General features: G+C 39.4%; 1 protein-coding gene and 1 long non-coding RNA gene across 4 annotated transcripts in view; one reads left to right on the top strand and one right to left on the bottom strand.

Annotated features, from left to right (window-relative positions):
* LOC121034827 (uncharacterized) overlaps positions 1-13641 on the top strand; it is a 96120-nt gene that overhangs the window by 7053 nt on the left and 75426 nt on the right. The gene's annotated exons all lie outside the window — the stretch shown is intronic.
* The window catches only part of MUSK (muscle associated receptor tyrosine kinase), a 93355-nt gene that overhangs the window by 12367 nt on the left and 67347 nt on the right, over positions 1-13641 (bottom strand). For all 3 annotated transcript variants that reach the window (XM_040481948.1, XM_040481946.1, XM_040481947.1), the window contains 2 exons: positions 12832-12838; positions 3040-3303 (listed from right to left, as the gene is read on the bottom strand). In XM_040481948.1, coding sequence (XP_040337882.1) covers positions 3040-3303; positions 12832-12838 — 271 coding nt within the window. The remainder of the gene's footprint in view (positions 1-3039; positions 3304-12831; positions 12839-13641) is intronic.

Below are 13641 nucleotides of genomic sequence, written 5' to 3'. Positions count from 1 at the left end.
TCATAGGTCATTGTCAATCAGTGTCTAGCCTGAGAGATTCTCCTGTAATCTCAGGGCTAATGGGCAGAGACTGAGGGGCACAGTTGGCCTGTCTAAATGCTTTGCCCATCAGAACAGAAGACATCACCTTCCTGGCAGGTTACAGGAGGGCATATGGGTCCTATCCACCCTGGCCTTGGAGAAGCCACCCCCTATCCCATTTCCGCATTTGCTTCCATCTGAGAAAGTCAGGGTAATGTCTACTTGAATATGAAATGTTATGTTCATTCATGTGTTTTATTGTAAATGAAGAGACTGAAGAAAGACTAGTTATACTAATTATAATTTTGTGCATTAATACTTATTCAAGCTTATCTTATAAAAAATAGGATAAGACTACATAGGAGAAACCTGGTTGACTCCAAAGTAAGACATTTTGGATTAAAAATAAAAGGAAATTAGAGATTATTAAAGAAATTAGAGATAATAGCAATGTTGTTCATTCAATAGCTAAAGGATTCAGCGAGGAAGGAATTTGTGGTTGTGTATGTATGTGTGTGCATATACATATCTGTGTCATAATGGTGTCTTTTTAAAATAGTCATGCCTACACTGCCACTTTTCTGGGCAACCACCTGTCAGTAAGGGCCAACTGAACATGTGTGGAATGAAAGGGCTTTGCAGATGACTGTGATAGGGTACAATAGGAGTCATGAGAACAACAATAGGATTTTGAGTTCTTGATGTGTCCGCTGTGGAAGGGAGAGCAGTGAGGCTTTCAAGCCTCTGAAAACCAGAGGAGAATTACTTAGCTTGCTTCTGCTTATGCCTTGGCCCCCCCACTCTGGGATCACACAAACACAACTTTCTGCATTCATACAGCACAGTTAAACTGTGCAAAAATCAGTAGGGGGCAGGTGAAAGAAACTCCACAGCCCACATCATGTGCAGGAAGCAAATACCCTGGAAAGCTATTTTTTATTCTAATCGGAAGAACGCATTAGAGAAAGGTTTGCTTGTTTTGTTTTGCTTCCGTTGCCATGTATTAAAGATGACCCCTATAGAAGAGTCTTTTGCAAGGAAAAAAATCAGGGTGAAATGGAAAATAAACTGAAAACTAAGTTAACTGAAGAAAATAAAGACCACAAAGAAGTGAAATCAACACCAAAAGTAAAATTGTCATTAAAATCAGTAAAGAAATGTCACTGTAAGACATTGAGCAAGTAACAGAGGAAAACTTTACAAGTCCAAACTGAATGCAGACAGAATGCATGAACAGTGAAAATGATGTATGAGGAGACAGCTGAGATGGAAGAGCCAGGAAGAAACCCAGAGTTCGGATAATGTTTCCCAATAAGAAAACTAGAGCACAGAAAAAATGGAAAATACTCAAAGATATACTAAAAGAAAACATTGTTAGGACAAGAAGGAGGTAAACCTGATAATTAAGGTACATTATCCATTATTTTTGTATTAATTATAGGAAAGAAAATAATGAAAAAAGAATTACTCCCAGATGAATTTGACAAATATTGTGAATCTCAAAGATTAAAAAAGAATCCTCCTACCATTTGCCAAGAGAAAAATATTCCCTACAAAGGAACAAAATTCAGGATTGCCCTATATGTTCTTCATTACAACACAGCCAAAAAAACAATTAGAGTGCACAAGATTTTGAGGAAAACTGAATGTAACATAAGACCTAAATAAATAGTCAGAAATACACACACACACACACACACACACACACACACACACACACACACACGATCACAACATTATGGTGAAAAATGTTTACATGTAATCTTCTAAAAATCATCTACTCTAGCTGAACAAGAGATGAATCGAAATTGAGAACTTAAGAAATTGAAAGATTTTCTATAATATAAATGACAGTGAGGATGAGGGATAAATAACAGAGATCTCTACCAGGTAGTTGGATATATGATGATGCAATCATATGTAAAAGCTAAAAATAATGGCCTGGTTTTATCAAAACAGAGGTGGTAGTTTTCATGTGTTTTCTTCAAAAGCAAACGATGTCCATTTCTAACATATACCATGGGTTCAACTGATCTTTTAATCCTCTCTCTTTAAAAATTTTTTTTTTCAACGTTTATTTATTTTTGGGACAGAGAGAGACAGAGCATGAACGGGGGAGGGGCAGAGAGAGAGGGAGACACAGAATCGGAAGCAGGCTCCAGGCTCTGAGCCATCAGCCCAGAGCCTGACGCGGGGCTCAAACTCACAGACCACAAGATCGTGACCTGGCTGAAGTCGGACGCTTAACCGACTGCGCCACCCAGGCGCCCCTAATCCTCTCTCTTTTACAGATGAGGAAACTGGTTAGCCAAGGTCACATGTATCTAGAAAGAAGTACAAATAGTGTTTGAAAATAGTATTCTATTTGGCTCAAAAGCCAGATTGCTTCCTATCTTTTCTCCATAAGAAGTAAATAAAGGCAAAGATAATTCTATCAAATATGGATTTATGAATTTCCATGTTTAAAGAGTATGCGGGTTTTAAAGAAATAACTATTTATTACAACCCCTCCCCCCCCCCCCCCCCCCGTGAGAAAGGGTGTTAGTACTTCAGTAAGAGCACTGGGTGGAATGTATTTTAAAATAATATACATATGATATAAAATAATACTCTGAAGTGCTCACCAAGATCTCCTATTCATTGGCAAATAATGCTGAAACATTTGAAACGGACATTTTCTCTTCGCTATCTTAGCTTACTCATGAGGTCCATGTTTGTTCAGGTTGTATCTATTTATTTCATAGAAAGTAGGGATATTTATGAATATGACAACAATATGAAAAATAGCAAGTATGTGAGAATATTGTACCTTTTATGACATTTTCTAGGAGCTTAGAGTCCTTGTATTACAGGAGGTCATCAGGGAGTTAGATGGTAGGAATTCCGTCCAATTAATTACCTTCTATTTTGGGCAAAAGCCATCTTTTGCCTTTATTGTTGCACATGACAACTTCTTTTGAAAACTCTTCCTGTTTGCAATCAAAGTAATTTTCCCATTTCTTTCTTCTTGTATTTTACCTGCAAATGGGTGTAGGAGTAGGTACTGCTCCAGGGTTGCATTCTTGGAAGATGTGGTTACACAGCAAAGCCTCAGCAGCTGGCCGGCAAAACGGGCTCACTGCGTTCAGTTCATTCCAGGCCGTGCGAACCAGTAATTCTTGGGCCTCCTCAGGGTGTGCATAGGAGTTGTTGAAGAAAACAAGAGCGTCTCTGGCCAGGACAGCATTACATACCTCCCCTCTGTACTGGGCGCAGTAGCCTTTGTTATCTTTCTGTAATTTACTGAAAGAAGAAATGAACAACGTACCCAATCAAGTGGTGTTTCTTAGCCTTCAGTCCATTTTTTTTTTTTTTTGATTTCCACCTCTGCATCACAGAAATAGGAGAAGATTGTACTAGCAAATTGGCTGAAATGTTCTATCTGAATACTGTTTTCATTTCCAGCTGTAATTATGTCACCTCCAGCTACTGCAGAGGGTTATTATAAGATTGTGTGTGAAAATGGATGTGGACAGCTTTGAGAACTATCAAGGACTGAATAGATTTGAGTGTTTTTATTATTTACACTATAAATAGAACTTAACTACTCTTAGTTAAGCCACCTCATATGCTTCTTACAAATGGAGCTGATTTAAGCGAGTAAAAGACATCTGAAAAACATATTCATTGTGATGATTAACAAATGATTAAGCATAATAATTGTGGTGAGCCAGGTTTTTGAACATAGGTTTATGTGTTATGATTATTAAATACCTGAATTTTGTGGAACACATGCATCTTTGCAACACCTTCTATCCTCAGATCCTCTCACTCAGACGTCTTCCCAGCATTTCATTAAAGAAGAAAAAGAAAGCCACATAGGGAGGAGGAAGCTTGGATATGGCTTTCAAAGGAGCTAAGTAGCATCTTTAGCTTTGCTGTTTTCTCTTCACATGATTTGGGGAGAGTCATCTGATCACCCAGAGCCCCAAGGTTCTAATTTGTTGAGTGATGTAAGGAATTATTTGGAACTCAGATTGTGTGTTAATGGGTAATATATGAAGAAAAAATCTAAATTCTATAGAGCTAGCACAAAAATAAGGTTAAAAGCTTATCTGCTGTAACAACTGAGGAGAATAATAGGCAGAATGGAAAAATACTGCTGGTACTCTCTGCACTCATCCACTGCCCCCTAGCGGAATGCTGGGAATTAAGATAATAACTCCTATACTCCCCCGTCACATATTTATTGAGCACTTATTATATGTAGACACTGTGACGGTCTCAACATGTTCTTAGGCTTTCCATCAGATCTATATTGTTAACAATGACAGAAAACTAAGTTGTATTCTCATTTAGATGTGTACAACTGTTGGAACTTCACATTTCATTATCTTTATATAAAGGATTTTAAGAAAATTAAGTTGGAATTTGTGGGAAATTTTTTAAATTGTGAAGAGACCCCATTTGAATTCAAACAATTGATACTTGGATTAGAAACCATCATTGACTAGTGTTTAAAGAAAATCTATTAAATGGTATACAGCTCATTCAGGTAAAACAGTGAACTTTCAAGAAATATTATACTTTGAAATAATGTTTTATAATATAGAATCTTTCTCTAATTCATACTAGCCTTTTACTAATTAGCCAGCATGATTTTATTGCATTACTTCTAGTTCGTAGTTCATTTTAAAAGTGAAGGCCTGGGGTGCCTGGATGACTCAGTTGATTGAGCATCTGACCTCATCTCAGGTCATGATCTCCCCACTCCCGAGTTCAAGCCCCACATTCAGCTCTGTGCTGACAGCTCAGAGCCTGGAGCCTGTTTCAGATTCTGTGTCTGCCTCTCTCTGTCTCTCTGCCCTTCCCCCACTCACGCTTTGTTTCCCTCTCTCAAAAATAACTAAGTATTTAAAAAATACTTTTATTTTTATTTATTTAAAAAAAAATTTTTTTAACGTTTATTTATTTTTGAGACAGAGAGAGACAGAGCATGAACGGGGGAGGGGCAGAGAGAGAGGGAGACACAGAATCTGAAACAGGCTCCAGGCTCTGAGCTGTCAGCACAGAGCCCGGCGCAGGGCTCGAACTCACGGACGCGAGATCATGACCTGAGCTGAAGTCGGCCGCTTAACCGACTGAGCCACCCAGGCGCCCCTAAAAAATATTTTTAAATGAAGGCCTTGAATAAGAAAACAGAAAACTCTCATGAAAACTTGGGCCGGATAAGGCTGAGCTAACACCCAAGGAAACTTGGCCTATGGTAACACTAAGAAAGTTCAAGAGAAGCAAAGATGCTGGGCTCTAAGAAACTGAAGAATAATACCTAATACCCAGAAATACTTCAAACTGGTTTACCAAATGGTGTCACATATTAATATAATACCTTGGTATAATACCTTGGGGGATAGATAAAAGCAGGCGGGATTCTTTTCATTTAAAACAAAAACCGTGTCATGTAAAAGTTAGATATTTCCCCTAGTGTTTCTTGGCTGAGCATTATTCATCCAGGTTCTGCCATGACGTATTAACCATTGAATGACTCTCTTTATTTTTCCATAGGTAGTTTTTGAATTAAAAAATTCATGCTTTTTCCTTTAACTATATAAGCAAAAAAACCAAACAAACATAAAAGGTATACAAAAGAAAAATTAATAAAAATAGCCTCAGAAATGAGGACTACTGGCAATTAATAAGCAATCTCTTTGTGTGTATTTCTGCTGGCTGTCTTAATAAAAGCCAAGAAAAGTCTTTGAAACAACCTCAGTTGGCCCGATAGTATTGAGTCCTCATTTATTTATTAGTTACATAATGTGAAAGAAAAAAGAAAAAACAGCAGAATACGTATTGGATAGAAATGAGATCTTGGTTGTCATTTTGGTTCTTTCTACCAGCCTGCAGAGAAGTAACCTGTGAAAACCCTTTGCCTGCTGGGAAAAAAAACCATACAATACAACATATATGGTTCTTACTAATTATCTGTGCCTCTGTGATGTTCCTAGGGGCATTAAAGGCTTAGCTTTGGAAATACATCTATGCTAGGATTAGCTGTACAAGGTCAAGGATATACAGGACCAAATACATATGTGTTATGTATAATAATATATACACATACACATATACAGAGACTGCCCAGAGTTTCAGAGTTTAAACAACTTTTCTTTTTCCTCTCTCTTTTGCAGACTCATAAACCTGTAGTTTTTTGTGGTGATCAAATTTTAGAGGCAAGAGCCGGAGGCACGTGGGGCCATTGTTCCTCATCCTCCTAACCCTATCACTTAAACGTTTTAACAGGAGCTCACGGCAAAAACTGGGGGACGAGATGAATGCAAAAAATCTCCACGGGTATCTTCCGCTCTCTTTTGCAAATGACGAGACCCCTCCCTGTTCAACTGAAGTTGTGTTTCCCTGCTCACAGCTCTGGGGACTACAAATGGAGCAACCCCGAAAGCAGCGGGTCCTGTCTGTCCTACGAACAGTGGGGCAGAGGTCACAGGGATCTGTTCACAGAATGCTGGTTATTTTGGAATGGTCTGCCGGACAAGCTCCAAAAATGCTGGTTCACGTTGCACGTGGTGCCAGTCCCTCTCTTGCCTCTTGACAAATGAAACCTGGCTGACCTCCCTTTCTGTAAAGTTTTTTCTTTTCAGAGACAGCAATGGATATATGATCTCAGGTCCCTCCTTTAACTTAAAACACACAACTCTGCTTGGTCAAACTGAACACTTAAAGGAGCCTCACTACACCTTTTGTTCTTATTTCTCTCCGCTTTAACAGAGAGGAATCACATCCAGTAGGGCATTTTTTTTTTTATTTTACTTTTTAAAATTTGCATCCAAATTAGCATATAGTGCAGCAATGATTTCAGGAGTAGCTTCCTTAATGCCCTTACCTGTTCACCAACAATGAAGCAACAGGAAGAGAAATCAAGGAATGGATAGAGCACTTTTAAATATTTTTTTTTTTAATTTTTTTTTCAACGTTTATTTTTGGGACAGAGAGAGAGACAGAGCATGAACGGGGGAGGGGCAGAGAGAGAGGGAGACACAGAATCGGAAACAGGCTCCAGGCTCTGAGCCATCAGCCCAGAGCCCGACGCGGGGCTCGAACTCACGGACCGCGAGATCGTGACCTGGCTGAAGTCGGACGCTTAACCGACTGCGCCACCCAGGCGCCCCTGGATAGAGCACTTTTAAATGTGATCTTGCAGTTTCTACGAAGGAGACCTCTTCTCCCTTTGAACACACATTACTTTGCCCCGGGGGCACCTCCAGAGGGCCAGCTGAGTCTAGTTTGGGTTAAGGCAGCCCCGCTCCTCCAGTGGAAACTCTCGCACGTTTCTCCACCCTCCCTGGGCGGGGCACGGCTGAGAGCTCTCCTCTGGGGCAGCGTTTTCCTCCTTATCCGAGGTTTTGCTTGTCCTGGTTTCATACCTGCGGTCAGCCAAGGGCCAGAGGCAGATGCTCCTGCTGACGCAGCAGCAGAAGGTCACAGGTCACACCACACTTTCACACCTGCGTCACTCACCTCTTTTTGCCTCCCCTCCTAAGCATTTTGTCCTCTCGCAGCATCACAGGACAGGTGAGTGCGGCAAATAAGATAGTCTGAGAGGCCACGTTCACAACTTTCATTACAGTATATCGTTATCATTGTTCTGTCATGTGATTACCGTTGTTAATCTCTTACTACGCCTAATTTAGAAATTAAACTTTACCACAGGTGTGTATATACAGGAAAAAACCATAGTATATGTAGGGTTCAGGCCTTTCTGTGTTTCAGGCGTCAACTGGGTGGGGGGGGGGTCTTGGAACGTATCACTTGTGGATAAGGCAGAACTGCCCTGCAAGTGTTCCCTTATGTAGCAACTGCACTTTCCTAACAAGTGTGATGGCGGGTTCAACACCCCTTCCACTGTCCAAAGCAAACTGGAATATTTTTTATTCTTTCCTGCCTAGTATCTTTGTATATCATTGATTCTCTAAGGTGGGGGTCAGCAAATAGAATCCACAGATCAAATTCTGCCTACTGCCTGTTTTTATACTGCCTGTGAGCTAAGAATGGTGTTGACATTTTTAAGTGAAAAAAATCAAAAGAAGTGAAAATTACATGAAATTCAAATTGCAGTATCCATAAGTAGCATTTTTTGGGAACAGAGCCATGTTCAACCATTTATGAGTCACCCACGGCGCTTTTTACCCTGCAGCAGCAGAGCTGAGCAGTTGCAATAGAGACTGTGTGGCCACAAAGCCAAATATATTTAATATCTGGGCCTTTATGGAAGACATTTGCCAACCCCTGCTCTGTGACATAGATCAAATGTCCTTTTGCTGAAATGCCATATCCAGTGTCCTCAAGAAGGACATGATGTCCTCTGAAAAACACCTCTTGTAGTTCTCCGGACTGAAATTCATGCCTAGTTTTTGTGTAAAATAAAGATGTAAGGAATGATGATGTAAAGAAGAAAAAGTTTTTAATTAAAAATTTGAAAATTAGTTATATTAGCCAAATATATAAACACTGTATATTTTACATATTTGTACATATATCAGTTATAATCAGTAAATACATAAGCATATATAGTGTTACATATACTGTATATAGTGTATGTACATAATATATAGTTGTATATACAGTGTAAGTATATTTAGAATCATCCTGTAAATATACTTTTGTATCCTGCATTTTAAAAAATTTATTTTGAGAGAGAGAGAGGGTGCACGCATGTGCATGGGGCAGAGAGAGAGGGAGAGAGAATCGCAAGCAGGCTCCATGCTGACAGCCGATGTGGGGCTTGATCTCACCAACCATGAGGTCATGACCTGAGCCGAAATCAAGAGTCCGACGCTCAGTAGATTGAGCTGCCCAGGCACTCCTATATCCTGCATTTTTACTTAGCCTGATATTATAAACATTTACCTGTTCTATTATAGTTTTTCAAAAGCATGGTTTTTAATCACAACAGTTTCCCTTATTGGTAGATACTGACATTACTCATAAATTTCACTAATAAATATAATACCGTTTTCAATTTTGTTGCTCATACACTTATTATCTTCTTAAAATAGATTGCTAAAAGTGGGTTTATCCAATCAATAGCTACAGCCGTCTTAAGGTTCTTAATAAAAGCTGCCAAATGCTCTCTAGGCAGGTTACAGCAGTCTTCCCTCTACCAGCAGTTCGAGAGTGCTTACGTTACCACAGGTGAAAAATAGTATGGACTTTTTCTTTAGCTTTAACTTTTTCATTTGCATTTACTTGTATTTGAATGATTTATTTCCGTCCTTGAGTCCTTGGAATTTGTTCATGCTTCCATTATTGTGTTGTCTTGTAATTAATCTTTGTGTGTGCACGTACACCCCTAGTAAAATGTAAATTCCTTGGGGGCAGTGAATACATGCAAGTTGTTTTGTTTTTCTGCATTCCAATATAATGTCAGAAATAGAGTGAGTGGTTTAAAAATGTATAGGAAGGGACACCTGGGTGGCTCAGTTGGTTGAGTGTTTGATTTCGGCTTAAGTCATGATCTCACCGTTCGTGTGTTTCAGCCCCGTGTCGGGCTCTGGGCTGACAGCTCAGAGCCTGGAGCCTGCTTCAGATCCTCTGTTTCCCTCTCTCTCTGCCCCTCCCCTGCTCGTGCTCTGTCTCTCTCTCTCAAAAATAAATAAACATTAAAAATAAATAAATAAAAATGCATAGGAAGGACAGGAGGAATGAATGGCATGTGAAGGAAAGATGGCATCTCTTTTCTTGGTAGCCCGTGTTTTAATTTAACTTTTACCACATTTATGTTGTATATCTGTTCAGTAGATACTCAGTTTCACTGTAGAATCCTTGGGGACAGGACTATCTCTTAGAACTGTGATAAGGCAATGAATGCATCAAAACTGCATGAATTGGCACAAGATTGAGAACTAACCAAGTTTTCTAATGCAATGACTTATTTTATTCCATGGAATTAGAGTCAGTGGTTGGAGTTCTAGGTCCTGCTCAGTAACTGTGCTATCTGGGTTAGTAGAGTAGTTACCAGTCTAAGTTCTTGAGTCTGTCTACCTGAGCTCAGATTGACAGCTTTATAGTTGGCCAGCTGTGTGGTCTGGACAGCTCCTAGTGTATCAGGTTCCTTCTGTTAAAGAATAGGAATACTCAGAGGTCTTGGCCTATAAAGTCACTGAAATGTTAATATGAAAAAAAAAAGTGGTGATCATAAATGTCACCACAACACATGTATTATAATTATCAGTATTATTAATTGATAATTCTGAATTTCAGTTTTGCTGCTTGTAAAATTAGATGAAAAGTTATGACACTTCAGAGTTTTATGAAAATCCATCAATTTTACTGAAAATAAAACACTGTAAGTTGCAAAATATTGTATTATAAGGTGATACTTTCTTATCTACAGGATAAAACTATGAGTGGAAATTGGGAAGTCTGTTCTGGGTTCAATTTCCAAGCCTGTCACTTACTATTTGTGTAAGTCACTGGAACTCTCCAGTTCAAAGAAACTCTCTTAGTTCCTATTCTGTACGCTAGGAGTAATAATAGTACCTATTTCATAGGGAAGTCCTGAGGATAAATTTAATTTTTTTAATGTTTATTTTATTTTTGAGAGACAGAGACAGAGTGTGATGGGAGAGAGGCAGAGAGAGGGGGACACAGAATCCGAAGCAGGCTTCAGGCTCTGAGCTGTCAGCACAGAGCTCGATGCAGGGGTTGAACCCATGAGCTGTGAGATCATGCTCTGAGCTGAGATCAGACGCTCAACCAACTGAGCCACCCATGTGCCCCAGGATAAATTTGAATAATGCATGTAAAGTTCTTAGCACAGTGTCTGATGCATACATAGTAAGTATTCAATAGACTTTACCTATCTTCATTAGAAGGTTTCTGAAAGATTACAGTATTTGGCAAATAGCAATAAATGGCAAACAAAAAATCACAACAAAACATGATGTGACAGAGATATCTTACCTCCATTCTATTAACAGGAAAGGAAGGCCCCACAGGAAATCACATTAAAGGGGAAAAGAAACAAAAGTTAGTACACTGTAATCTTAAGATTTGCAAGAAATAGCTTTGATATCTCTAATTCCTAAGTTTCTGGAAAGTTCTCTTCAGTTAGGATGCCAGACACTGCATTAACAGGCATATTTGGAGGAGATGAAGAGCAAACAGGGTCTCCAGGAACTATCCTTTTCAGGCTGGGTCCACCTCAGCCATTATCAGCCCAGGCAGCTTTAAATTCCTAGCCACCAAGGGACTTTGTATCAAGCCTGAAGATGACAGACCAGCCTATATAAAGCACCCACGGGACCCAAACCACAAGACCACTCTGCCACTGGGCAGATAGAAAAGAGGAAAGGAGACATCAGGAAATTCTTCTAGAGAAAATGGGATATAATTTGGAGGGGTAAAGGCAGGTTCTAATAGCAGCTGAGCAGAGAAACCTGTTGAAATACCAGAGGCCAAGGTTATGTATATGAAAGAGCCCTCAATTTGAGATATAAAAGGAGGATTCAATACCGTGAAGATGTGCCAGTCAGTGCCAAAGAGAACCCAGCCATAGTACTTGGGAGGAGGTACTCAGCTTAGATAGGCTTCTATTTTGTGGACAAGCAAGGAAAGAAAAATGAAACTCATTTAAGGATGCTTGGTTGTCTTGAGAATATTAAGAGAATCAGAGGACCTTCCATGTGTTTCTAACAGATATTCCCCCAGTCACATTTTGTTTTGGGGGGAGGGTGGGGAGCAGGCGGGGATTCCAAGAACGTTGTAATTATAAATAAGTGCTTTGATTTCAAAACTAGATTTTTTTAAATTCCCAAAATTTCCAACAGTCGTCAATATGTTCAGTATCCTTAAATTTATCTGGAAAAGTCAGTAAAATTTTGGCTGTCTTCTAAAACACACAGTAAACTTTAATATGAGAAAGCTGCCCAATTGTAAAAAGAATGCTCGCCCCTTAGGCCTAACTGCAGGACAGCTGGTAGCAATTTAGTGTGGCTACTGGCTGTTACTCGTATATTCTTTTCCCTTTCATTTCAAACAAAAACAAACACCTTTAATCAGTTTGAAACCAGATAGCCACCACCAAGCACGAGGGCGCAATGTCTATTTTGTTGGTAAGAGCACTCTACCTATCCTGGATGAAGCACTGAGTGATAGAGGTGGTCATGCGCCCCTACTCACCACCATGTGTCTCTTTATTGGGAAGAACATTGCAGGGACACGGGAATGTGACTATAAGACATGAGAGAGACCATGATCCATGGTAGTTAGTACATTCAGTTAGCTATATCCATTGTGAAAATATTTCAAACTTCCTTTTTTTTTTTTTTTTCGGTAATAGTGTGAAACATCAACTCCTAAAATACAGAGTCGAAAAATAATGTGGTCCGTTGTGGACGTGGGGAACTCCAATACTATCACATCGTAATTCTCCCTATGCCTATTTTTGGATATGCTACATATATTTATTTGAGTTTTAAATTGAGTGACTGGAAACCCCAGACCCTGAGGTCAGTCCAAAGAAGGGGCATTGCAAATGGTGGGGATTAGAATGAGTGGCTTATATTAGAGGAGGCATGGGAACACAGACTCATTCCTATACTCTCAGGCTGGCTAAAGATAGACAGAACTCAGAACCTCAGTCTTACAGGAGGGACCTGTTGATGCCACTGAGAATGGAAAATACAAGCTTTTCCTCCCCTGCACCCCTGGGTCTATTTTTTTGCCAGCTTTACGGAGATATAATTGACATATGATGTTAAGTTTAAGGTATATACTTACATAATGCAAAATGATTACCATCTTAGCATTAGCTAACACCTCCATTCTGTCACATAATTACCATTTCTTTTTTGTGGTGAGGACATTTAAGATCTATTCTCATAGCAACTTTCAGTATAATACAGTATTATTAACTATAATCACCATATGTACAAAGATTCCCAGAACTTATTCATCTCATAACTGGAAGTGTGTACCCTTTGACCAACATCTGTTTCCCTCCACCACCCAGCATGGAGTAACTACCACTGTATTCTCTGTTTCTATGAGTTAGACTTTTTCAGATTCCACATATTAGTGATATAGATCTGTCTTTCTGTGACTTCCATCACTTAGCATAATGCCCTCAAGTTACATTCATGTTGTCACAAATAGCCAGATTTCCTTCTTTATCATGGCTGCATAGTATCCCATCGTATGTATATATGTATATGAGATACTAGAAGATATATGATAAGATATTATATATATGTATATATGTTCCTTATCCATTTGTTGACAGAAGCTTAGGTTGCTTCCATATCTTGTAACTGCTATCTACTGTTTCGATATACTGTGAATAATGGTGCGACAACTACGAGAATGCAGATACCTCTTCCATGTCCTGGTTTTTTTCCTTTGGATGGATACCCAGTAGTGGAGTTGCCAGATCACATGTTACCTCTATTTTTAATTTCTTTTTTTTTTTTTCCAACGTTTTTATTTATTTTTGGGACAGAGAGAGACAGAGCATGAACGGGGGAGGGGCAGAGAGAGAGGGAGACACAGAATCGGAAACAGGCTCCAGGCTCTGAGCCATCAGCCCAGAGCCCGACGCGGGGCTCGAACTCACGGACCGCGAGATCGTGA

Source organism: Herpailurus yagouaroundi, unplaced genomic scaffold (assembly GCF_014898765.1).
Source record: "Herpailurus yagouaroundi ecotype Mexico unplaced genomic scaffold, PumYag 160, whole genome shotgun sequence".
NCBI classification, from domain to species: domain Eukaryota; kingdom Metazoa; phylum Chordata; class Mammalia; order Carnivora; family Felidae; genus Herpailurus; species Herpailurus yagouaroundi.
This window is presented reverse-complemented; position numbering and strand designations above follow the sequence as displayed.